This window comes from Acipenser ruthenus, chromosome 5, assembly GCF_902713425.1.
Source record: "Acipenser ruthenus chromosome 5, fAciRut3.2 maternal haplotype, whole genome shotgun sequence".
Lineage (NCBI taxonomy): Eukaryota > Metazoa > Chordata > Actinopteri > Acipenseriformes > Acipenseridae > Acipenser > Acipenser ruthenus.
The window spans coordinates 9496375-9524351 of record NC_081193.1 but is presented as its reverse complement, the minus strand read 5'-3'; the positions used below and the strand labels follow the sequence as shown (position 1 = coordinate 9524351).

The 27977-nt window shown below is 37.9% G+C and overlaps 1 protein-coding gene across 2 annotated transcripts; it reads left to right on the top strand.

Annotated features, from left to right (window-relative positions):
* Window positions 1–30: 30 nt before the first annotated feature.
* Window positions 31–27362, top strand: LOC117402183 (disintegrin and metalloproteinase domain-containing protein 17). 2 transcript variants are annotated; one of them, XM_034003087.3, is made up of 20 exons: window positions 31–959; window positions 5389–5524; window positions 6110–6243; window positions 9069–9157; window positions 9306–9471; window positions 13160–13296; window positions 13742–13828; window positions 14480–14587; window positions 16962–17106; window positions 17500–17588; window positions 17997–18149; window positions 19090–19289; window positions 19970–20073; window positions 20366–20509; window positions 21107–21234; window positions 22967–23045; window positions 23398–23486; window positions 23851–23907; window positions 24433–24828; window positions 26495–27362. In XM_034003087.3, exons 1-19 carry the CDS (start codon window positions 773–775, stop codon window positions 24781–24783), a joined length of 2583 nt encoding a protein of 860 aa, XP_033858978.3. In that variant the 5' UTR covers window positions 31–772; the 3' UTR covers window positions 24784–24828; window positions 26495–27362. The 2 variants fall into 2 exon arrangements, with proteins under 2 accessions (XP_033858978.3, XP_033858977.3); XM_034003086.3 differs by having other exon boundaries at window positions 24433–27362.
* Window positions 27363–27977: the final 615 nt, after the last annotated feature.

The following is a 27977-nucleotide window of genomic DNA, read 5'->3' as shown; positions in this document are numbered from 1 at the left end:
AAAAAAGTTGAGTACGTAAAAAGCACAGCATAAGCGAGCAGCGCTGTCAACGGACTACTGTGACGCTTTTGTTGGAAAACGTGTTTAAAGCTTTATTTATTTTCCCACACTACGAGCCATAATTTATGAACGGCTGCCGCGGACACCACTTTGAGGACCAGTGTGCTAGATATATCCGAGTGGGTTAGAATGGTGTTGCTGCATATAAATGGCCTCTTCACATACTGTTTACAGCACTGGCCGGAGGTAAACTACAGAATACTGAGATGTCACTTTAACATAACAAATCATTTACGGGAGAGTATGTCCCCCTTTATTTTGTTCTTTACGAGCTACAATATGTATATTTGTAGTTACATAAAGAGACATTCAGTGTTGAGTCTACACGCCAACATTTCGTAGTATTAAAGTATCTACATACAATTTTAGTGTTGACTACTCTCATCAGCCACCTCAGTATCATAAAGAATATTTCATAACACCCATGCTCGCTCAAATCCTATAAATAACAATATGATAATATACTAAAATCCCGAGAGCGCATTTCCGCTCAGCACGGCCTTCAGACTTTCTCATCCTCGATACCCAGCACTGCACTTCCGGGTGTGGGCGCCTTCATTGGACGTACGGGTAGTTTTGCTTGTGTAGTAAACCCAACAGATATTGTGTGTAAGCTATGGGAGTGAAAGGAGACCGAGTTAGATAAACCCATAGAAAGACAAAGACTGGTGAAGTCCATCTATATTGGACGAAATTAACATCTCTCAACGCAATGTCTAAAAGAAAAACTAGAGGAGTCTGTGCTGAAGTGAAACGGCTTCAGGCCAGCTTGGTCGCGCCTGTCAATTCCATGTTGACACTGCTTTTAACTTCGTTTCTACTTCTAACTTCTCTCCTTTGGGTGGATGGAGCTAGAAAGGAGCTGGAGTCGGAAGTATTAGAAAACGACCAGGAGTTGGGTGAGTAGAGGTTAGAAATATACTGGCTGTAATGTATTTATTTATTTATTGTTTAAAATGTGCTTGCTTGCATGTTGAACAGGCCTGGTTTGTTTTGTTTTGTTTTTTGGTGAGGGGATTGATGAATGAATTCGTCCTAACTAATAAATACACTAGTATACAGAAGCCTGGTTGTTTGTTTGTTTTGGGGGAAGGGGGGTTGTTTGTTAATGTGTTTATTTAAAATGTACAAAATCTATAAAGCCCATGAGTTGAGACTCTCTCAGGATCTCCCCAGAGATAAATACAATGTCACCAGTGACTCCTCAGTTTCACAGTGACAGTGTACAGAAAGTCACAGTGTGAATAATACAATCTTGACCCTTTCCCACAAGTTATGAGGCTCAGAACTGCTGTAGTGTTAAAAAGTGGTACATCATCACAATGTGGTACACGTAACAAAACTTGACCCATGTAATGTTAGAAAGTGGTATGCTGTCAGATTTTGGTACAGGTGCAATCAATTGCGATCTGATGGGTGTTTTCCTATTGTCAAACAGGTACATTTACCATTAATTATACATATTTTTTGTAAATCATTTAATCATGTTTTTTTTTTTTGCAAACTTAAACTGGAAACAGACAATCCACTGCAAAGTTGCAGAAGTAAAAAAAAAAAAAAATGTACAAGGCTCAGTGTATTGCATATGATACTATTATGTTAATGGTGGAAACTATGTTAAATTCAGTTTTAAAAGATGTAAAAGACTGAAAACAGCATAACGTACCAGATTTGAACGGGCACTTCCCTGCTTTCTTATCGGAAGTTGTTTAGGCATGCGCAAAGTACCACTTTTTACCATGTACCTGAAAATAACACTACACTTGCACTGATGCAGCATTGTGGTCTGTGTGAATTGCCTGTACTGTCATAGAGCCATCAGGTGTGTGCTACAGTAACCTTCCTCAAATTACTATTACCCCTGCTCAATCACATCTCTTGATTGGACCAATTTACAATTTATGTCTGGTATCTGTCTAATAAGGCTCTGTTAATTAGTGATTTTATTCAGGATTACAAGATTGATATTGCCAGTATCTACAGACTGTGGACCGTACTTTTAAATCCCAGGTAATTCATTCTTCAACTGCTGGCTTTCTCTTGTATTGATCTCATTACCACTCCCTGACTCCTTATCAGTAGATGAGCTGGTTAATACCTACAACACCACCTTTACCAGTGTCTTAGATACTGTAGCGCCAATAATAACTCAGAGACTGTCTTTTAAAAAACGCTCACTGTGGTTTAATGATACAGCTCGTAAGATGAAATATGAGGGTCGTAAACTAGAACGGAGATGGCAGGAATCTAAACTGCACGTTCATTACATCACATGGAAGGGCCACCTGGTTAAATAAAGGAAGGCTCTGGCGTTGGCTAGATCATCATATTATTCTAATTTAATTGAAACAAATAAAAATAATCCTAGATTTCTTTAGCTACTTTAGATAAATTTATTTAATCCTTCCCCTAATAGTCCTACCCTTGGCATTGGCTCATTTCACAGCTGCAATGACTTCTTACATTTCTTTAACAATAAGATACTAGACGTCAGAAATGAGATTCCACAGACACCTGCTATTAATGATGACTCCAGCACAACTTTACCAACTACACCTATTAAGGCTACTAAGGGGGCTTTTTCTTTGATTACTTTACAGCAGTGGTGGCCAATATGTGGATCGCAAAAGGTTTTTGGTGGATCTTGGGACAAATCAGAACAAGCACTAACATATAAGCACACAGCAGTTTTTGTTACTGATGGGGAGAGCCTTCTGTGTCGTCCAGTAGCACAGATGAAAATAGTTTCTGCATATTAGACTAAAAAAATGGTTGTGCGAACATACATTTTAATTTAGGTGCAAATTCCTAAAGGTTGACTATAAAAAATAAACTAGACTTTTTTTCAGCTGAAAGTATAAAACAAAACAAAGCAAGTCGGATCTAAACTCTCATAGCGCAATCGTAATGTGCTCTGGGAATGTAGTTTATTGGTGTCCACTGCCCACTGTTAATCGCACATTAGAAACTACAAATCCCATATCCTGGCAATTTCACTGATGTATGTAACAGGGAACTCCAAGAAGGGCTCTTAGTTACAGCGTGATTACAGTTGTAAGTAGCAAAAGAACATACAAGTTCAACCAACAGTGGCTAAAAGATTTTCCCTGCCTTAAGTTTGACAATGTTAACATAAAAAGTCCATGTTTTGCACGTTTTGTAAGGATGCAGGTGAACTGATGGCAGGCAGACTGCATTTTTAACAGGGAGCCAGAACTTCAGATGTAAAAGTATATGCTTCAAAGCGACACGCAATGTGCAGAGAGGCATACATCCAGTAACGTCAGCCAGACCATCCCGCTACCATAAACGGGCAAGTAGCACATTCTGAGTAAGATGCTACCAGGCACTTAAAAATCATTTAAGTTTGGGGGGTTTGGGGGGTGGGGGGGGTGGGGGGGAGTTATACGTTATAATTTTGTTGATGCAAGGAAAAAAAGATTTGTATATATTCAATAAATTTGAGCAAAATTGTGTGTGTATATGTATATATATATATATATATATATATATATATATATATATATATATATATATATATATATATATAATTTGTGTGCCCCTACATTTTTCCGTGCGCAACTACATTTTTGAACTTAGGCGCACATGTGCCTAAAAAAAAGTTACCGTAGAGCCTTGCCTACACCAGGTTTCAAGACTCAGATGAAAAATGCTGGTAAGTTTCTGTCTATGCTTAATATTAAAACTGCTTTGATTGCGCGTTTGTTATGTTGGTTGTTTTATTGTTTCTATCTTACGTATTGGACACTATTATATTAAATCCTGCAAATAATTGTTGGTCATAGCTTACTGGTGGATCGCAGAGCCTGTTGAGATCCACCAAAATGGATCGCAGTGTTTGGTGTATTGGCCACCACTGCCTCACAGGAGCTGACACAGCTACTGTAGTTCAACATATGAGCGACTAAATGCTCTCTTGATCCTATTTCTACAAAACTATTAAAAGATGTTCTTGGTGTTATTTATACCCACATTTAAAAAAATTATATATGGTTCACTTTCCTCCAGTGTAGCCTATGCTTAAGAAACACAATTTGGACCCTAAAGTCCTCAATAACTACAGGCCAGTCTCCAACCTACCATTCTTAGATAAGGTTCTAGATAGAGTTGTTGCAATTCAGTTACAAAAAATTCTAACTCTTAATGGTATATTCGCTGCACATAGCACCGAGACGGCCCTTGTCAGAGTTGTGAATGATCTGCTGATAAACTGTGACTCGGGCTGTCCGTCTTAAAAGCACAGTGGGACTGTCTGGCCTTATCCTATTCTGGTTAAAATTTTATCTTTTTGCTGGGTTTCAGTTCGTCTCTATTTGGGAGGTAAAATCAGCATTATCAGAAGTTTTTTTGATGGTCGACAAGCCTACAACTTTTACTACACTGCAGTTGGTATCGGACGGCTGAATGAAAATATTAATGATGCTTCCCCACTTAAATATTTTAATTTAAGTTTTCCACATATATACATATTAATAGAGAGGACAAAGTGAGCACAGGGAAGTTTAGAGTACACTACAGCTCTCCAGTGCCATTAATTAAAAGATAAAAAATTGATGTGTATAGATTATGGTCAGTTGCACAAGAACACTTCTGTGCAGTGGATAAATTATACAAACTCTTTCTCTAACATACACACACACATTATATATATATATATATATATATATATATATATATATATATATAATCTATATGTGTGTGTTAGAGAGAGAGTGTGTCAATTCTGGCAAATCCAATTACATTTTGGCATGGAACCAGCAATTGGATTTGACTTGGTTTCCTGAGCCTAGTGTCATGCAGTTAGTCACACTTTTTAATTACATTACTTAGCACAGGCTATGGGGTTTTACAACAAGTAAACCCCTTCTATTGAATGGATACCCAATAGGGGTTGGGCAAGGGGAAGGGAACAAACGAATGTATCAGCAGTTTTTAAAGAGGTGAAATCCATAGTTTTTTCAACATTTGTCTAGAATTTTGTAATTTGTACTATGCAATCACTAATTTAAATTAAATGGTGTTGCAACACTAAAAATGAATCGTGAATGTTTATTTTTGTACTATTTCACAGTTATGGGTTCATTGTACATCTCATTGTAAAGGTGTTGACTGTTGAAGTTCAGTCTTTTTCAGTGACAATGAATAAGAAGACCATTTCTTCAAGCAAGATGGGATTTCTTTCTTTCTCTCCTTTGATTAGTGGATCGGTTGGTCTAGAGGCCAGTGTGGTTCACTGTTTTAATGAGATCTATATCGGAGGATATCCACGAATATATCCTTCATGATACCACCTGCTGTCTCTTTCAGAATCGCAGCTCAGCTCGGTATTATCAGACTATGATGTTCTCTCATTGTCCAGTGTCCGCCAGCACTCTGTGAGAAAAAGAGACTTGCAGCCTGAGTCCCACATGGAGCGGTTGCTGAGCTTCACAGCCCTGAACAGGTAACCTAGTGCAATTCATTGACATGCATTTATATTATTTTTATTGTGACTATAACTAGAACCAAAGGGGAACATGTCTTCTATGATCAGCCATCAGTCACAGTAGGAGATTATTATCCATCGTTTTGACTTTTAAAAAATCACATAGATTCCTAGACTGCAGGATATGTTTGTGTTTTGTGTATGCCTTGGTATGTATTTTTAATCTAAAGAAAACATTTATGTATATACTTTTGCAAAGCCAGTTCAAAACTCTTACTCGTTTTCGTTAATGGGGGTCTAAAGGTAATATATTTCACCATCCCATGTAAGCTGAAAAATGTAACGGTAAACACGTGGTGTAGTATTTTAACCGTTGTGCAGTTTTATCTGGATCTTGTATATTATATTATCTTGATACCTAGTACACTGCTATGCATCAATACTAATGCTTACATTTTTAAGATGCAATATAAATACTCCTATAACAAAGCAGTCATTTTACATTTTATAGTAAAGTAACTGATTATGAAATTAAAATGTCTTGTATTTTATTTTAAATGCCCAGTTGAAATCGGTTCTTTTTTGTCTCTTTTTCTTTTTCAGACATTTCAAACTTTATTTGACATCAAGCCCCTACCATTTTTCAGAAAACTTTACAGCAGTGGTGGTAGATGAAAATGGCAAAGAAGAAATCTATCCTGTCCAGTGGCAGAACTTCTTCACTGGACACGTTGTTGGTTAGCAGTTCGCTTTATGTGCCTCACCGTATCTAACAAATGCATTCACAATTGACTTTATATTACCACTGGGCAGCGTTCCCTCTAAGCTTTATAGATACTGAGAAACTTGCCGTTTTGACTGAGAAAGGGTAAATTATCAGTGAGAAACTTTTGGCCACACATCAGATGTTTAATTTTATTATTTTTGTCACATTGTACAATTTTGAAATAATATTCCAACACAAGTATCTCAACAATGTTACAATTTGTTTTAAATATACAGTACTGTGCAAAAGTTTTAGGCAGGTGTGAAAAAATGCTGTAAAGTAAGAATGCTTTCAAAAATAGACATGTTAATAGTTTATATTTATCAATTAACAAAATGCAAAGTGAGTGAACAGAAGAAAAATCTACATCAAATCAATATTTGGTGTGACCACCCTTTGCCTTCAAAACAGCATCAATTCTTCTAGGTACACTTGCACACAGTTTTTGAAGGAACTCGGCAGGTAGGTTGGCCCAAACATCTTGGAGAACTGTGGGTTTGGGCAGCCTCAGTTGCTTCTCTCTCTTCATGTAATCCCAGACAGACTCGATGATGTTGAGATCAGGGCTCTGTGGGGGCCATACCATCACTTCCAGGACTCCTTGTTCTTCATTATGCTGAAGATAGTTCTTAATGACTTTCGCTGTATGTTTGGGGTCGTTGTCATGCTGCAGAATAAATTTGGGGCCAATCAGATGCCTCCCTGATGGTATTGCAAGATGGATAAGTATCTGCCTGTACTTCTCAGCATTGAGGAGACCATGAATTCTGACCAAATTCCCAACTCCATTTGCAGAAATGCAGCCCCAAACTTGCAAGGAACCTCCACCATGCTTCACTGTTACCTGCAGACATTCATTCGTGTACCACTCTCCAGCCCTTCGGCGAACAAACTGCCTTCTGCTACAGCCAAATATTTCAAATTTTGACTCATCAGTCCAGAGCACCTGCTGCCATTTTTCTGCACCCCAGTTCCTGTGTTTTCGTGCATAGTTGAGTCGCTTGGCCTTGTTTCCACGTCGGAGGTATGGCTTTTTGGCCGCAAGTCTTCCATGAAGGCCACTTCTGACCAGACTTCTCCGGACAGTAGATGGGTGTACCAGGGTCCCACTGTTTTCTGCCAATTCTGAGCTGATGGCACTGCTGGACATCTTCTGATTGCGAAGGGAAGTAAGCATGATGTGTCTTTCATCTGCTGCAGTAAGTTTCCTTGGCCGACCACTGCGTCTACGGTCCTCAACGTTGCCCGTTTCTTTGTGCTTCTTCAAAAGAGCTTGGCAGCACATCTGGAAACCCCTGTCTGCCTTGAAATTTCTGCCTGGGAGAGACCTTGCTGATGCAGTATAACTACCTTGTGTCTTGTTGCTGTGCTCAGTCTTGCTATGGTGTATGACTTTTGACAGTAAACTGTCTTCAGCAACCTCACCTTGTTAGCTGAGTTTGGCTGTTCCCCACCCAGTTTTATTCCTCCTACACAGCTGTTTCTGTTTCAGTTAATGATTGTGTTTCAACCTACATATTGAATTGATGATCATTAGCACCTGTTTGGTATAATTGTTTAATCATACACCTGACTATATGCCTACAAAATCCCTGACTTTGTGCAAGTGTACCTAGAAGAATTGATGCTGTTTTGAAGGCAAAGGGTGGTCACACCAAATATGGATTTGATTTAGATTTTTCTTCTGTTCACTCACTTTGCATTTTGTTAATTGATAAATATAAACTATTAACATGTCTATTTTTGAAAGCATTCTTACTTTACAGCATTTTTTCACACCTGCCTAAAACTTTTGCACAGTACTGTATATATATTATATATATAGAAGCGTATATTCATCTTTATGAAGCCTATATTCATCTTTATGAAGCCTGTATGAGATCCTGTCATAACTCCAGCCCCATCAGTTGTTATCATAGATATAGACTGCATTCTTAACTGGTGATCTGCATAGAATTGCTTTATACTATTGTATAAAACACTGGTATCTGCACTGCCTTTTAATTGTAACCATCTTGAGAAACTTAACCTTAAGTTCTGACTAAAAAGCATAGAAATCCAATAAAAGCACACAATAGTATACTCAAAAGTGTAATATATCCAACTAAAATCTATTTTAGTTGGATATATTATTACATAGTTCAGTTGGGTTTATTATTATACAACATTTAAATAAGAAAAAGGCTGCGATATAGAACTATGATGATATAACTTAACCACATAATAACCCCGCACAGACTAACCATTATTATTTATTAGCTATTACTAGCGTTTCAGTTTTCACAATCACATTAAAAGTATGGTCTCGCAGTAAGGAAACCCGATTTGTCAGGAACTACATTACAACAATCCTTCTATGCGTAAGATTTCTGAATTTATTAGTGAGTTGCTGCTGCCATATTGTTAATTCTTAATAGAGTATATATTTTTTACAATTTATAAATATGTAGGATAGGAAGTACAAGTTAACTGTAAACTAACTTTTGACAGATGTTTTATGAAAAACAGCTGCTGCTTCTCAGTTGCTATATCTGTGCTTTTGTCTAAAATCAAAGTATGGAACCTCGACTCTCCCAAAGCATTCACAATTTCTGACTTGTTTTAGTTCATCCACAAACTGCCAGGTGTAGTTTTTTCATATAGGATTTGCACCCATTGATACCCCATGCCTTTCCATCAGCTTTATAGAAAAAAAGGCAGATCGTCTGAAAGCAGTGAATATAAAAGGTTCAAGCCGGCATAGTAAAGAAATTCTATTTCTTCTGTTAATAATTTTGGCTGTTGTTTCTTTTAAAGGGGAACAGGACTCTCGAGTGCAAGCGCACATCGATGATACTGACTTCACAGCCCACATTCTTACAGACGAAGGAGAGTATAACATAGAGGTATGCAGTTTCATTTCTGAATGTTCTTTTTGTATTGTGTTTTAATATACAGGTAATTCATTGCAGCCCAGTATTTTTTAATAGCATAGACACTGGCTACATAAATAAATGTCTGCTCTAATGGCATTCCCGTGTCTGCTCTTCCCAGCCTCTTTGGAGATATGTTAACTCAACACCTGATGGCAGAATGCTGGTGTACAAATCAGAGGATATCCGAGACATTGGCCGTCTGCATTCCCCCAGTGTCTGTGGTTCTGTTAAAACAGATGGATTGCTGCCGGAGTGGTACAGGGAAGCAGAGGCAGACGGAAAAGGTTGGTGTCTTTTGAAGAATTGATGAGCATTTCTGCTCCCTCAAGCCTGTGTTGTACTAACTGGTACATTTTACTTTTATTAAATGATCGAAATCATTTTGGATCCGTCATAAGCAAAACAATTCTATTGCCATTTCTTTAATAACATAAATCTATATCCAAATCTATAACCCAATTCAAAGGTGTTTTGTCAAGTTATTGATTAGGTAGACACAGCATCTAATCTAGTTCATTGCAAGTAAAGCTCATGAAAACCCAGCTATTCAATGAGCCCATCTCTGCTTATAGATTCTCAACAACTGATGGGCAAGCGTGTCTAATACTTAATTAAATGGCTTGCTATAGGTCAGTCATTTTTTAAAATGCACATACTTTATTGTGTTGAGAGTGTTGTCTTAGAACTGGTATTATTTTTAAAACAATTTTGAGTAGCTTTTAGTTTTATTCAGCTTGTATAATAAAAACAAATGTATTGAGTGTAAAATAGTATAAACTATGCCACAATATGAGTGGTAGACTTCAGCTCTCCAATAAGAAGAGTGTGTGTGAGGGGAGGGTTCTTTTTAAATACCCATTTGTCCTGTGTTGAGACAATATTACTGAAAAGACACAAACCTGGAAGTATTCACACTAGAAGGACTGGAGATATACTCATACCTAGAAGCCCCGCAGCAGTCTTTCTGACGGCTATATTCAAAAACACTGTGAATAGTATAACGAAAGGAGAAAGAGTTGGTGTAATTTTTTTTTTTTTTTTTATTGAGTATGTTACATAAACACCTGAAAAACTGAAGCATATTTTTTATATATATATATATATATATATATATATATATATATATATATATATACATACACACACACTACCGGTCAAAAGTTTTAGAACACCTCAATTTTTCCAGTTTTTATTGAAATTTACGCAGTTTAATGTCTCAATGTACTCTGAAATTAAAGCATAGAACAAATAAACAATTGGAGATAAAAAAGAAATCATGGAATCGTTTTGTTTAACAAAATGTAATCTAAATTTTTGACTCATCAAAGTAGCCACCTTTTGCAGATATAACAGCCGAACACACTCGTGGCATTCTTTCTACAATGGAAATCAAATATTGTTCGGAAAGTTCTTCCCAACACTGTTGCAGAAGTTCCCACAAATGTGTTGCACTTGTAGGTTGCTTTGCTTTCACCCTTCTGTCCTGTTCATCCCAAACCAGCTCGATGGGGTTTAAGTCTGGAGACTGTGCTGGCCATTCCATGATTTGAAGCCTACCGTATTGTTCTTTTCTTCTAAGGTAGTTCTGACATAGCCTGGAGGTATGTTTTGGGTCATTATCTTGCTGTAGGATGAACCCCTGACCAACTAGGTGTATACCAGAGGGTATTGCATGGCGCTGCAAAATGCTGTGGTAGCAGTTTTGGTTCAGGGTGCCACTTACTCTGTGCAAGTCGCCGACTCTGGATCCAGCAAAAGAGCCCCAGATCATCACGCTTCCTCCTCCATGTTTGACAGTTGGTGTCACACACCGAGGAACCATCCTTTCGCCTACTCGACGGCGTACAAAAACCCTGCGTGATGAACCGAAGATTTCAAATTTTGATTCATCGGTCCATAAGACCTTCTTCCAGTCTTCAGTAGTCCACTGGCGGTGCATCATGGCCCAGGCAAACCTCTTTTTCTTATTTTGCCATCTTAGCAATGGCTTTCTTACTGCCACTCGATCTGTCAAACCTGCAGCCCGAAGTCTTCACTTCACAGTTGAAACTGAGACTTGCTTACTTCGACCAGTGTTAAGCTGTGCTTGAAGCTGTTGTCCTGTGAGCCGCCTATCACGCAAGCTGTTGACTCTCAGAAACTTGTCTTCTGATTCTGTTGTGGCTTTGGGTCTGCCAGACCTCTTCCTGTCAGAGTTTCCTCCAGTTTCCAAGTGCCTTTTGATGGTGTAGGAAACTGTACTCACTGACACCTTGGCTTTCTTTGCAATTTCTCTGAAGGAAAGACCTACACTTTTAAGGGTTATAATGGTCTGTCTGTCTTCCTTTGTTAATTGCCTTTTTCTCACCATTATGAGAGCAATGTACTACTTCTGCAGTACAATACTGTCCAAATAATGCTTAAAAGGGTGTAGTAACACAGTCTGTTCCAACACTGCTTTTATACAGACAGAGGGTTTGTAAGTAATCAACAAAAGTTGGGACACCTGTAGGAATTGTTAGCATCAACTTTCAAGGCTTAATTTACTTCCATTGCTGCAGAACAGCTGTAAGTTGTTAACCCATTACTTGTTCCCTGAAAAAGGCCTTTTTGTATAACTCTGAAATGTACATTATTTTTCAGTTTTTGGTAACCTAAACTTTTTTTTTTAACCTCTGGCAGTTTACCGCTTACCTTTGTACCATTTCAGGTTATTCACTGGACTTGAACTGCTTAAATTTCAATAAAAACTGGAGAAATGGGGGTGTTCTAAAACTTTTGACTGGTAGTGTGTGTGTGTGTGTGTGTGTGTGTGTGTGTGTATATATATATATATATATATATATATATATATATATATATATATAATATGAATGAATGAATGAATGAATGAACATTTATTTTACAAATCAAAACAAGAAAATGTAAATAAATTAAAATAAATAAACATCTGAACAGACATCAGTTTATAATATACATGTTTATAAAACGATACCAAGAGAAATTGGTTTATTATCAGATGCGCAAAAGCAACTGAACAACGTAGATAAATAAACTGAGAAGAAAACATTTTACAGAAGCGCACAGCACAAGAAGTTATAAAAAAAGTCTTAAATTATTTATTTTTTTCTTTTTTTCTTTTTTTTTTTTTCGAAATGGTGCTCGTTTACCTTGAGTCTAAGGCTGTTCACAATCAATACAGATAATGCGCTTCTCCACGCTTTATTTTCACTAGTCCCGATCTAATTGACTGGCCAACACAGCACAGCTGGCAAGCAGGCGCCAGCCTTTGAAAAGGCTGATTGCAAAAAAAGCTGATTGTCAGTCATTCACTCGGGCAGAGAGTACAGACTAATCTAATTATTATTATTATTATTATTATTATTATTATTATTATTTATTTATTTATTTATTTATTTATTTATTTATTTCTTAGCTGACGCCCTTATCCAGGGCGACTTACAATTGTTACAAGATATCACATTATTTTTACATACAATTACCCATTTATACAGTTGGGTTTTTACTGGAGCAATCTAGGTAAAGTACCTTGCTCAAAGGTACAGCAGCAGTGTCCCCACCGGGGATTGAACCCATGACACTCCACACTGCTGCTACAGCTAAACACATTGCGGACTAGTAAATAAAAATAATAAAGTAGAATACCGTTCTGTATAATCATAATACAGTTGTTTTCTGTGTGGCCGTCAATGTGATTGCTCCCGGGGTTTTTAGGTATAATGTAATGTTTCTCCTTTATTTCTGAACTCCCGCATTTCATGCTTTGTAAGAATATTTAATACATACGGACAGAAAGGTACACGAACACACAGCCCCATACGTGTTACATGACTGGAGAAAATTACATTTTAAAACCAAATACTGCAAAAATGACTGCCCCGGGGCCTCTAGTGTTAAATGCAATTAAAACTACGACTAGAGTTGTATCCTTGTTCCATTCCCTTTTCATAACTTGTGTCTGTTTCTGTGCAGAGCATCTCCGCCGAGCGAAAAGGCAGAAAAGCACCCCTGATCCCAAAAAGAATACCTGTAAGCTGTTGGTGGTGGCAGACTACCGCTTCTTCAAAAACATGGGGCGCAGCGAGGAGAGCACCACTATCAACTACCTTGTAAGACCCCCGGAATACACCAAGCCTGTACCTGTGCTGGAGCAACACTTGTTCTGAGAGTACACACGTCTGCAGTTGTTTTCTGTATCTGTTATTCAGCAATCCCCTTGGGTTGTGCTTCTATCTTCTTGTATTTTAACTGCTAATACCTCATAAACCATTTGAATCTCATTGGGCAAAATCTAACGCTACCCTTAACTTTGACCTGTGACCTAATATGGAATCAATTTTATGTTCTTATGACTATTTGTTAACCGTAAGATAAAGACCTTTGATACTGGCTTCATGTGCGCTACCCTGGTATTTTTTGTTTGGTGCAAAACTGGATACCATAAAAGAATAATTAGCCCTTTAGTGGCTGTAATTATAGAATTATGTTTTGTACTTTTGAAACATGTCTGATACTAAAGCAAGTCTTGTGTTTTTCTGTTTTTAACACTCACAGATTGAACTTATTGATCGAGTGGATGACATTTATAGAAACACAACCTGGGACTATAATATGCAAGGATACGGTGTGCAAATAGAACAGGTCTGTAATAAGAGCACTTTACTGATCATTCCCTGTTGTTCATGAAAGCTTATAACTCCTTTAAGGGATTCCTGTTTTCACTTTCCCATAGAAGAAATCCAAAAATGTAAATTAAAAACCGTACATTATATATTTTAATGTTCTTGGGGTTTATTGTAATTATTTCTGGAGGTTTCCCAATGGGAGATGTTGGTTTAACAATTTTACAGTAGTAATACAATTATTCAGACTTAACGATTTTTATGAACCGGTTCAGATTTATTGAGGTTGTAAAAAATGGTAACTGAATAAAACCAGTCAGATGAATTGTTTTATATTAAAAAGAAAAAAAAGTGAAACCACTATATAAAATGTACAACTCTGCTGTTGTTTAGGAGAGTTAAAATGTATTTTATGTTTGTTTTTTTATCTTAAGTGAAAGTGTTTCATCTTAATTTCATGGGAGACTGTATATTAGAATCATTCCTCTCTGAACCCAAGATAATCTGAGAACTTCTGATTGGTACTAGGAACAACAAAAATGATTCGGTCCTTAGGAAACATGTGAAGTGTATGCATGCTGCAATCTTTCTGGGAGAGGTTTCAAAATATGTCTTTTCTTGAAGATACTAAGGTGTTTTCATTTTTTTGTTTTTTAAACCACAATTTTAGATTATTGTCAACAAATTTCCCACTCAAACGGGCAAGAAGCATTACAATATGAATCTGAGCTATCTGGGTGAACAGAAGGACGCATGGGATGTGAAGCAACTGTTGGAGGTTAGCAAGTCTAAACTGGAATATTATTATTTGTTTATTTAGCAGGCGCCTTTATCCAAGGCAACTTACAGAGACAAGTTTTGGGTTAATGTATTTCAGTTGAGTGATTTTAATGCATTTTAAAGAGACTGGTTATCAACATGCATGCATTTCAATTATAAGTTTGGGAAGAAATAATACATTAATTAGTTAAAAACTAAAGAACCGTGGTAAATACCTGTAGTTCAATACCAATCATAGCTATTGTAAGAAAGAGAGATCATACAGTATATGTAGGCTACTGTACATCAGCATGATTTTAAAAATGGTAAATTCCTGGAGAGCAACAACCATGTTGGTTGCAAACAACATGAGAGATTTGTTTTTAATTCCCAACCTGAGTACACGATACAAAATGAACCGATATCGTTTACTTGTTGTTTTTATGACAAAAATAAACTGGTATCGTTTACTTGTTTCATTTACTTCAGAAAATGAATACAGAGAATAACTTAGTATTATATTGTATGCTTGTCAGCAATTTATACATTTGTTTTGCAACATAGTGTAAGGCTTCTGCTGGAGTAACGTTGTAGGAAAGAGTACTAAACTGAATACACAAAAGTCCAGACTTTTCTGAAGGCCACAGTTTATTTTTAATCCCATATTTCGTTACCCCGTGCTCACAATCGGGTACGCAAGCCACAGATAGTCAATATGTACATAGTATCGGAAGAGTTCACCATCAGGTATTTAGTACCAACTCTGAAAGACATTCAGGTTACATTGCTTTTTATAATCTGTTGATATCCCAGCTATTAACTGCCATGCCCTACTTGTTCAACTCCCTTCATTACACACTCACTGGGAGATGGTTTGATGTCAGTCTCTCAAGAGCCCCAAACCTTAAAAATGCAGAGCTGGGATTAATATATAAGGGATCATTACATATTCCCCCTGGTTATTATAAGGGCTGTCCTCAGACCTTAAATCTATCTATGGCAGTATTGTTGATATTATACCTAGTATGTGTCAAACTATTTCCTACAATGGACAGTTACATACCATATGCATGCATTACAATAGTCACACAAAAATAACATTTTGCATTTGTACGAGTAAAAAAAAGTTTTGTAGAAAAAATAAATCTAAGGTGACATTAACTTTTATAGTCACTTGCTGTCAGACATTGCATATTATAACTTCTATCTGTATTGTACAGTAGAAAAAAAATGTCAACTTCAACAACGTTCGTTAAATTCCTATTTTAATACACACTGCTTAAAAATGCAGCACAACTTACATTGTTCACTTAACCAAAAAAAAATACACCCGCAACCAATGCAGATTAAGCAAGATCAACAAAAATTACTAAAGGTACTGGTACATTGTGTAATAATAATAATAATAATAACTTAAACCATCAATGTTATGTAGGATTTTTTTTTATTATTATTAAAAGCATCAGAATCATATTCAACTCACAGTTCATCAATGGATTTAATGTAGCATCGTCTGTTCTGCTGGACACAACTGAGCTATCCTATTGTCTTCAGATATTTAAAAAAAATTCCAAACACTGCTCTTTTGAGAGGTTGATCGCATGTTACACAGTACTGCAAGGAAAATTACTGTTTCTGTGTTCTTGAGTTATTAGTAAGCACGCCATTCCGAACATTAAATTCTGTGCTGGAAGAAATTCAAGCATGAATATCGGTGTACATTATCTGCGAAAATAACAAAAACTGCCGATAGCCGATTGCGATTATTTCTTATATCAGTGCCATGCTGATAGTCTATCGGTGCACCCTAGGTTTCAGTGGTTCTAGCACCAATATTACCATTAATCTCTGTAAGATAGCAGATACGTATCGCTTCTTCCAAATCTTGCTACCAGATAGGTCGATTTTCAGTCAGTAGGCAGATGAAGGGGTGTGTAAGGGGTGGTTTGTTTATTAGTAGTATGCATCACATAAAAAATTCAGTGACCTTCTATTTACAGTCTGTTCATTTCCAACAAAGGTCCCAATTCAGTTAACTTTAGATCTGAAAAGACATTTTGGGAAATACAGCAAATTTAAGGAGAATCAATATTGAGTGGTCATGTGTTCAAAATTTATATTGCAGGAAAAATACTACTGCAGTAGCATTTCTGTTTTACTCAGTCCTGGAACTTTGTTATGGTCTGGTTGCTTGTACCAGCTATTTAGTGTTCTAGCCGTAAACTACTGTGAGAGAACCACTACTGCAGAATGTTCCAGGTCATTTCACTAACTTCCTGTTTAATACTGAGAACAGCCAAGCTGTTTTGTTTTTTTTAACTCTCAAATTTTTTTTTATTTTTTTTTTTTGCTTGGTACCTTGCATAATATCTTTCGTCCATTTTTGTCTTCAGCAATTTAGTATAGATATTGCAGACAAGGCCTCTAATGTCTGCCTTGCCCATCTGTTCACATACCAAGATTTTGACCAGGGAACCCTGGGACTGGCATATGTTGGGTCTCCGAAAACACATGCACTTGGAGGCATCTGTCCTAACGGTAAGAAGGAAGCAGGTTTTCTGCACTGGAGACTGAAGTCCCTTCTGTTTAGTACAGGACAGCACAAGAAATGGCCATGTGTGCTTCTCCACATTACCCTGCAGTCCTCCAGACAGCACCGTAGAGGGGAGCAATGTAGTCTACACCTGTTCAATCAGACTGCATGCATAGATTTCAATTGTGGTTGACAGGAATTGTCTATCTAGGAATTTGCTGCTTGACTAGGTATTGGGTTTAGCCTATGATAATTAAATTAAATTAAATTAAATTAAATTAAATTAAATTAAATTAAATTAAATTCATCTACTTGTAGTCTTTAAAGTGTTTCATGTGTGACTGTGTATTTACATAAGTTAGCTACATTTCTTGCACTTTTTCTTTTTTTTTTTTCAGCGTATAATTTCAAAGCTTTGGGGAAATCCATCTACTTGAACACAGGCTTGACCAGCACCAAGAACTATGGGAAAACCATTCTTACCAAGGTTAGTTAAACTGATGCAAACAGACAATGTATGTGAGAATGAAGAAAACAAAAAGTAGATCAAACATGTTCAGTGTATTTTAATATTGTATGTGTTGCATTTCAATACAAAGTTAGTATAGGCAGAGAGAATAGCTTGTATGAATATTTTAACAATCATAATTAATTTGTTTAAAAAAATAAAGGTGCAACATAACTATCAGTATATACAAAAATATGATATTGTAATACTGTTGTAGAGGTGTGTACTTTTTTCAGCATTTTCAAATGATTTCAGTTTTATAATCTGATGTTTTTTCTATAATTAAATGTTCCAATGGTGAAGAGCTGCCCTCTGAGATTTGTGTAGAATAACCCTCCTGCCCAATTGTTTGGAATTTCAGTGACTTGGGTGTGTCTTTTTGAACAGGAAGCAGACTTGGTTACAACGCATGAGCTGGGCCACAACTTCGGAGCTGAGCACGACCCTGATAACCTCTTGCACTGTGCCCCCAGTGATGACAACGGAGGGAAGTATTTGATGTACCCCATCGCAGTCAGTGGAGATCATGAGAATAACAAGGTACTTGCTCCTTTGTCATGCTTGTGTGCATTGAATCAGATTCACTAGTACAGTAAACTTAGAGTAAGCAGCTTCAAATTGCATTTCCTTACTTGTTTTTACTGTTCCCTTACCTGTTTTATGATTTTTTCCCAATCATTCTGAGTGGTTCTTATTGAAATTGCTCAAATATTGCCATAGACATCTGCAGTGATGTAGACTAGATCAGCCACAGTGTCTCTATATTAGTGAGGTGCAGGACCCTCCACAGAGAATTTCCTGCAAAACAAATTGAAACTTCATCCAAAGATGTCGCTGGCTCTTATTTCTATAAAGACACTTTATCAAGATGGCTAAATTCAGCCAAGTGTCCATGCACAGTGGAATCAAGTGATAATGTTTGTGGAGCAACCCTCTGATTTTAAGGAACTTGCTGACAAACGGTTTACATTCTGGGCTACGTTTCTATTGTCAAGTAGGAATAATGGGCCATGCTAGTAGATTAGTAAATCATTTCAAAGAGCTTTTCCTCAATTTGCTTCTTCAGTTAAGAGAAAATTCATCCTGGAAAGAATATACTGGGATATTAGTTTTCATCTAAGTAGTGATTTGATAGAAACAAGTCTTTATTGACTGTCTAGAGGAAGAAGAAATTCTGCTTTGCTGTGTTTTGTATGCTTGTATGAAGAATACCCTTTTCTCTGGGCTAGTGCCCTGTGAACTGTTCACAGCTATTGGAGGAGGCAAGGTCCATCTTGGATGTCAAATCCTGTACAGCTTAGAAAAATAGGAAGTGGCACACAATAGTGACACCTGGACAACAGGATTAATATGGTGATAATAAAACTGATGAGAGGAAGGAGATTTGAGACTAAGGGGACTAGGAAGTATATAGAAAACTGAACAATTTCAGGCTTTGTCAGTGTAATGCAATGGTTTTCACATGTCTCCCAACCCCCAGAGATTTTCTGAATGCAGCATTAAGTCAATTGGCAAGACTCTGAGCAGCAAGGCTTCTGATTGCTTCAAAGAGAGAAACAACAGAGTGTGTGGCAACTCTCGCGTGGACGAGGAAGAGGAATGTGACCCAGGGATCGTGCACTTGAATGATGACCCCTGCTGCACGTCCAGCTGCAAGTTCAAACCCAACGTGCAGTGCAGGTAAGGGTCTCCTGCTAACCTACTAAACCCCTTCTCATCTCCAGTCATGTCATCGGCTGCAACCTGGAGTCTGTAATTTACAAATATACAAGCAACCTGCAAAAACCACATCTGATTGTTTTATGGGGGCTCCTTTTCCATTGCAGTTTGTAAAATTCCAAGCCTAAATTCAATTAACAGGCCATAACCATAGTAGTTATCGGCAGAGCAACTACTTGCTCCTATATTAAAACAGAATGATTCATGGCTCATCACAGCTGTAAAAGAAGCAGGACCTCAAGAACTTCACAAACACAGTACAACGGAATCGCTGATTAGACAGTGAAATGGTGCCAGCACTACATAATAGAGCACTATTGTTAAGTATCCCAGTGCTGCTTCAACTGCTAATATTGCATAATAAAAAAATTCAGATGCTATCTATATATTTTCAGTGTTATGGAAAATCCTAAGGTAAAAGCTGGCAGAAGACTGCTGCCACATTTGGGTCGTGTGACTGTTTGGTTTTCCAGATGTTAAAGACCTGACACTTTCAGATATTTGTACACAACTGTATTCTGTGATTTCTTTGGTTAAAAGTTTGGTTGTTGATATCGTAAAAGAAAAAATAACCTTTTCTTGACAGTAATTTAACAAACCCATTTTGACTTAGTGGCACCTGTTCTTTTTTGATTCCCCAGTGACAGAAACAGTCCCTGTTGCAAGGCGTGCAAGTTTGACCAAGCTGGAAAGGTTTGCCAAGAAGCCATCAACGCCACCTGCAAAGGAGAATCTGCTTGCACAGGTCAGCCACTGCAGTGGGAAGATCAGTGTCTGTTTTAGAACTGTTAAATTCCTTCACAACAAAACAGGGCAGCCAGCTGTGACGGCCCATCTTTACATGGTGGGTCCACAGACAGCGCTCGCCCTTCTCTTTGTTGCCTTGTCTTCTGTGTAACATCTGTGTGGTAGATCTTTGTATTAAAATATATCCAATGCTTAATGTCGCATTGTGTTATCAAGCAAGGGCACTAGGTATATATGAGCCTGCTTTAAACCATTTCTCCTACTGCCTTCTTTATCTTTTAAATCTTCAGGCACAAGCAGTGAATGTCCTCCTCCAGCTAATGCAGCCGATGACATTACCTGTGTTGACAAGGGGAAGTGCCAGCGTGGGCAATGCATCCCGTTCTGTGAGGGGCTCAAGGGGCTCAAGTCGCTCAAGTCTTGTGCTTGTAATGGTAAGGACCATTAAGTAGAAAATGGCTTTGCATTAATCGAACAGATCTTAATAGTTGTTTATATATTGGTGCAATATAGACTCCCTATGCATAAGTTTTTTATTAAGTTTTTTTTTTTTTAAGTAAATTTAGTCGTTGCCAATTATTTTATTATTTTCTCCCAATTTGGAATGGCCGATTTATTTTTATTATGCTCAGCTCACCGCTACCACCCCTGCGCTGACTCGGGAGGGGCGAAGACGAACACACACTGTCCTCTGAAGCGTGTGCCATCAGCCGACCGCTTTTTTTCACGCTGCGGACTCACCATGCAGCCACCCAAGAGCTACAGCGTCTGAGGACAACGCAGCTCTCGGGCAGCTTACAGGCAAGCGCGCAGGCGCCCGGCCAGACTACAGGGGTCGCTGGTGCGCAGTGAGCCGAGAACACCCTGGCCGACCTAACCCTCCCTCCCCTGGGCTTGGCCAATTGAGCGCCACCCCCTGGGAGCTCCTATGCATAAGTTTGAGCTACATTGAAAAAGACGGCTTTGTTTCATATGCTGGCTAATACTGATCATATTCACAACTGAGATGCTATTTCCTTCTGTATTTACAGAGACGGATAACTCTTGTAAAGTTTGCTGCCGAGATGCAAATGGAGTGTGCAAGCCTTATGAAGATACTGGACAGTTCTTGTTCCTGCGCAAAGGAAAGCCCTGCACTGTAGGATTCTGTGACGGAAGCGTGAGTGACAGTGCTATATTTTATATAGAGGAAGGGCCAGATTAACCCATCACAGGGCCTTAGGCAAACATACAATTCTGGGCCCCTATCATCTTATATGAATAAAGTTGAAATGTCAGTGAGTGAAGTTCTTCCAGTTTGCGCGCAATTCTGTATCTGTTTCAAAAATAAATAAATAAATAAATAAATATATAAATAAAAAAAGCTGTCTGATACAGACAGCTATAGTCTGGTAATAGGCCCCTCCAAGGACAGTGTTGTCCTCCATTTATTTGCTTCTCATTCATTTACTGTTTTGTGTGCCCCACTTGTAAGGCTGCCACGTTTTACATTTTTTGTAAACATGTAAACTACCTGCAGTAAACTAAACGGCACTTAACTGATGAAAAATACTGGTGTAATAAATCATTATAAAAAACAATACCTGCCAATTGAGCATTAAATATTATTTAACATTTACTATAGTCAATACTTGCACAGAGCATTTGGGAAAACCTCATCGCTATCTAACATAAAGCACGATCTTAAGTTTGACTTTTATCAAATGTTCTGCATGTCTACAGGTAACTTACAGAAACAAATGCACAATCTTATTTTGTCAATAAAACTGCTGTAGATTTACAAAAATGGGCTTTTTGTTTTAAACAAAATATTAATAGCGATCATATTTAAGGTTAGTTATTGTAACTTCGGCTATCTTTTTCCTATGCGGTCTCCTTTTCCAAATAGAGATAAAAAAATATAATGATTTTATAATGTTGACACTGCATCATGATACAGCAAGGCAATTTACACTCCACAAGTCAACCGCAGGAAGTTGTATTAGCAGGGTTACAGTCAGCACTCGGTACAGTCAGCACTCGGATATCCGTTACCCAGATACATGTCAGTCGTGTTTTACCACCCTTGTATTAAGAATAAAATCAATCCCCATTTTATATATATATGTAACAAATTAATGCACTTACCAGTCACACGCGATTTCCGACTCACCAGTTTTTTGATGCAAAGCCCATCTCGTCAATGTTAAAATACTTGTTATGTTGAAAATATAGTACTGTACCAACAAAACCAATACAGTACATCTAAATGGAAGCCTACTTATTTTAAAACAGTCCTTTCAGATATGTATTTCTGCTATTGTATCTTTTTTGTGTTCCCTGAAAAACAGAAAAGGATTGGAATGGGCCAAAATGAAATAATCAGGTATGCGTCACACGCGCTTAACCGTCACTGGTGTCAAAATTTTATAGGGTCGGATATGCGAGTGCTGATTGTATATACCGTATAATCCCTGCTTTCTAAATACATTGGTAACTTTTACAGTGATCTTTGATCTAATGTGGTAGCCACTTGGTACACAGCTTTAGTATTTGCTTTTCTCAGCTAAGTTCCATTACCAGTGTTTTAATACAACTCTGTTCTGGTACTTTTGCTCTAGATTATGTCTGATTTGCAGCTAGACCTTTTGTAGTTTGAACTACAACACATGAAGTGATTAGGCATCAGGAAGCAGCAGAACTCTGCAGGAACTTTTAATCTATAGTGTTGTCTTTTGAAATATCTGCATATTACAAAATTAAGTGTGAAATACAAGCAAACCAAAATATATAAAACAGAAGAAACGGGACCGGTGATATTGGTAGTGCTAACAAGAGGTGAGAAACAAAAACGAAAACCCTGATTAGCACTCTTGGAAAATACTAACATGACTTCATTGTATTCCTTACAGGGCAAATGTATGAAGCAAGTTCAAGATGCCGTTGAGCGATTTTGGGATTTCATTGAAAAACTTGATATCAATACTTTTGGTGAGTTGTCGTGGTGTGTGTTTTAATAGAAGATAGTTTGCATGAATGTGAACAGCCATAACACTAATAAATAAAAAAAAAAAAAAAAACTGGTACAATGAGAATGAGAATGACTTATTCAGTAATTGACAATAGCAGTGGTTTAGCATGCAGATCCAGAGGCGTATTCTGTACCAGCTAATGCCCACTGCATCTACCGGCGAGATCATCACTGTTCTACATGTGAGGTTTAGTATATCCCAGTGTCTACAGCTGTCAAGTCAAGTGGTCTGTGCTCAGTTTTATCATGGCCTTGTACCAGTTCCCAGACATTAAACTCTTTTTTTTTTTTTTTTTTTTTCAACTCCTGCAGCAAAATTCCTTGAAGATAATATTGTGGGTTCTGTGGTGGTCTTCTCTCTTATTTTGTGGATCCCACTCAGTATTCTCGTCCATTGTGTGGTAGGTACAGATTGAAATTCAATCAAAAAACACCTGGTTTACTCCTTTTAATGTCTTCTAATCCATAGAGGCTTTATATTTCTGCTGTATTAGGTTGTCTGGGACATACTCACTACAACCACTAGTCTGAAACACATAACTAATGTTAGAAGCATTTTGATCGTATGCTTCAGATAAAGAGATCTAGCTTTGAACCCCTGCTCAGCCGCTAAGGTCCTTTTTTCCCCTTCAACCCCGGAAAGCTGTGTGCAGTTTAGAAACCCATTCAGTGATGTATACAAACTGGTTATGTTCTGTGAAGTTATTTAATGTCCTTGTACCAGTATACTGTGTTTTTACATACTGCTTGTGTTCCATCATCTAGGATAAGAGACTCGACAGGCAATACGAGGAAAACACCAAATCGCTTTTCTATCCAAGCGTAAGTTCCAAGAATCCCTCGATTTAACTCTTGTTTAAGGGGGTGTTGGTGAAAGTCTTCAGGAACGAGTGATGGCTGATGAATACTGAATACATCTGTTTGTGGTATTAACAGTCTTCTATAGGTTTGTCAGTTGTGTGAATGATTGATTTATTTTGTATAGAACCATGAACAAGCAATGGCAAGGCTATGACATACACTTTTTTTCTATTGAGGGTATTAATAAATAAATAAATAAATAAAAATAATTTATCACTTTTGGATTAATAATTTTGAATTATGTTTATTTTCATATTGACTTTAAAGTCATTGGCCACAGTCCCTTTTTGTTAAATCAAACATTACGTTTATTTGTAAAGGGTTGCCAATTTGGTTTTGAATCACTTTTCATTTTGAATCGTCTTAGTAGCACTAAAATATAATAGCACAATTTATGTCAGTGTTTTATAACACGTGGTGGGAATACAGATGTTACTACACTAAACTGAAAACGGAATTTATCGCTGTTTTCTTTTTCTCCTGCAGAACACAGAGATGTTGAGCAGCATGGACTCTGCCTCTGTGCGCATCTTGAAGCCCCCTTCCCAGTCGGCTGGCCGATTCCAACCCTCACACACACAGCCCTTAACCACAGGGCCACCTTCTGCTTCGGTGGCACCCAAACCAGACCTGCCACGCATGGCCACCATCCAGGAGGACCCGAGCAGCGACTCTCACCTCGACGAGGACATGCTTCAAGAGGACTTCCCCAACAGCGGCACGGCAGCCAAGTCCTTCGAGGACCTGACCGACAACCCCCTGACCCGCAGCGGCAAGGCTCTGTCCTTCAAACTGCAGCGGCAAGCCCGCATCAGCAGCAAGGAGACAGAGTGCTAGCCTCGCACTCGCCAAACACCATCTTTCTTTTAGTTTGGAGGAAGTGTACGTATTTACTTAACTGTGTAATGGACATAATGCGGGTTTTACTATTTAAAAAATATGGTGATATATATATGAATACATACTTTTTAAAAAATGCAAAACAAAATGTGTTTAAGGGATATAAGGTCTCCAAAATGATGTACACCTATGGCCAACAGTTTTACATCACCTCAGATTTTAGGACTGAGACCATAATTAAAAAAAAAAAAAAAAAAAAAATATGAACATCATTTTTATATTTTATTTAACATCATATAATCAAAGAAACTACAAAATGTGGTGCAAAAGCCTACCGGAAGCCATAATAGTAGTACAGTATTTCATGTTTCATGTACAGTATTTCATTTAGAAATGTTACATTTTTCAATTTTTGTCAGTTTTTCGTTAAGTACTGTATATGGGGAAAACTACAAAGCGGTATGCAATTCAATATGTTAAATGTTAGCCTTTGAGCGAGATTCGGGGGGGCGGGAGCTGGGGCCCTTCATTGCTGTCTATCATTGCCAATTTCCTATTTAAACCCCAATCACACACACCTTCCCGGTCTAGTGTTTTTGCTTTTTCCTCCTCCTCCTCCTTTCGCACATGCCTGTGCAGTGGTCTCCTCTGGGGGATAAGTGAATCTTACTTCCCCGACCTTACATAGGTAATCTAGTCAGCACCCCCATTTCATACTTTGTGTACTATTTGTATAATGTATTGTCATGCTGCCTATTATATTAGTGTACATTTTGTTATTTTTATTAGTAGTTAAAATACATCTGGAGGGTCACTACATTTCTGAGAAACAACCAAATAATGGTTTGATAGAGAACCAAAATAGAGATACACAAAAGTAATTATCTTTCATATTACATATTGTTATTATTAACCATTTTTAACACGTTCTAAGAAAAAAAAATCCTTTTTTAATATTAGGCCAAATGCACCCTCCAAATATAATAATCAATGTCTGATTTCAGATCATTAGTGCCTTTCTAAACTGAAAAAAGCCTCTCTCTGCTGTATGACAATGCGGATGACCACTCCAATCAGGACATCCACATAATGCATGAACAACACTTTTACTGCAGATAAAGTCATCTCTTAGCATGCACTTGTACAAAAAAATAAAAAGCATTTCTCTGGGGTAATGCCACAAGGATCTTGAAGTAGCATCGCAAAGTTCAATCCTGTTACTGTAATCTTCAAATCCGATGCTGGGGGAAATAAACAGTTTAGGTTTGTGTTCAAATCAGACACTGGTTTTCACAGAACTAGCTCATGTATTTTTAAGCAACTTTTTAATTTGATTTAATTGAACTGTCAATGACCCCTTCAGATGATTGCAATGTTCTGATACAATCTGTGTTGATTCTTGTACAACATCTCACCCTTGTGCTCCGTCTTTCGGGTGAGACGTAATTGTAAGTGACTCTGCAGCTGATGCATAGCTCACACACCCTAGTCTCTGTAAGTTGCCTGGGTAAAGGTGTCTGCTAAGTAAACAAATAATAATAATAATCTTCTGCCAATTTTAAAACTGTATCTTTCAATTCCTGGTTGTTTTTGTAGTAGTCTTTTTATATAGTTTTTTTTACTTTTTTTTTTTTTTTTAATAATTTAGTCGTTGCCAATTCGTTTTTTTTATTTTCTTCCCAATTTGAAATGCCCAATTATTTTTTAGGCTCAGCTCACCGCTACCACCCCTGCGCTGACTCGGGAGGGGTGAAGATGAACACACGCTGTCCTCCGAAGCGTGTGCCGTCAGCCGCCCGCTTCTTTACACACTGTGAACTCACCGTGCAGCCGCCTCCGAGCTACAGCGTCGGAAGACAACGCAGCTCTGGGCAGCTTACAGACAAGCCCGCAGGCGCCCGGCCAGACTACAGGGGTCGCTGCTGTGCGGTGAGCCGAGGACACCCTGGCCGACCTAACCCTCCCTCCCCCTGGGCGACGCTCGGCCAATTGAGCACCGCCCCCTGGGAGCTCCCGTCCATGGTCGGCTGTGAAATAGTCTGGACTCGAACCGGCAACGTCCAGGCTATAGAGCGCATCCTGCACTCTAGCGAGTGCTTTTACTGGATGCGCCACTCGGGAGCCCCCTATATAGTTTTTGTTGGTCCCAAAACCCCGCTTGGTTTGAATGAGCACTTTCTTAGAAGTTTATACCCTGATTTTGAAGAGGGCACAGTAAGCCAGACTTAAATGCTGTGAATGGCCAAGACCTATCAAGCTGACCCACAATTTCTAAGAATATCTACTCCTGTTACCTCTACCTCTACCTCTCTCTCTCTCTCTCTCTCTCTCTCTCTCTCATATTTGTATGATTGATTGATCATTTAAATGAAGAGGGTAATCTTACGTAACACTTGAAACTGCCTCGATGCACTTATAGCTATACTGTACTGTATAAATATTGCTTTAAAACAACAACAACAACAACACTGTATTTGGCGCAGGTCTTTTTTTCCTGTGTAATTAATATAAATGATTTGTATGAGCAAAGAAATGTGCTCCAGTATGCTAATAAATGAGCTTTGTTTTTGTATGGATTTATTTGTGGTTCTTGCATTAAATACATATACATATGTAGAAGTTATTACCTGAGACAGTCCATAGAAAAGCACCACACGCAGGAAAAGCTCCATTTTGCCCACAAAAGTTTATAAATTAATTAAAAGCGACTCATTGTGCACTGCAGTACTTGTTTTGGTTAAGTCATATTTTTACAATACTATATAAACATAAAACAAATGACTTGCGGGTTTTCTTCTCTATGAATTTTTTTCCTTTTTCCAGAGGCTTTTTTTTTTTTCCCCCTCTGAAGCCATGTGATCTTCAGATGATCTCTCCTACCAGGAAGTCAAGGCAGCTCAAGGGATCTGAACAGTCCTCATGCTTTGCATCTTACCAAACAAAACTAAAGTGGCAGAGCAGACAATTGACAGCCTTCTGTTTGGCCTACATTTGTCATAGCTAAAAAAAAACATACCTCTGTTTTCCTGCTTAATTTCAATTTCTGCAAGCAATCAAGTTCCTGGCCCTCGTAAAAATGATTTTATTTCAAAACAAATTCAATGAGCGATTCATTTAAAAGTATTGGAACAGTTTTCCTGGATCAGAGGAACTCTGCTCATTTTGAACCCCATTTTCATTTTAAAACATCT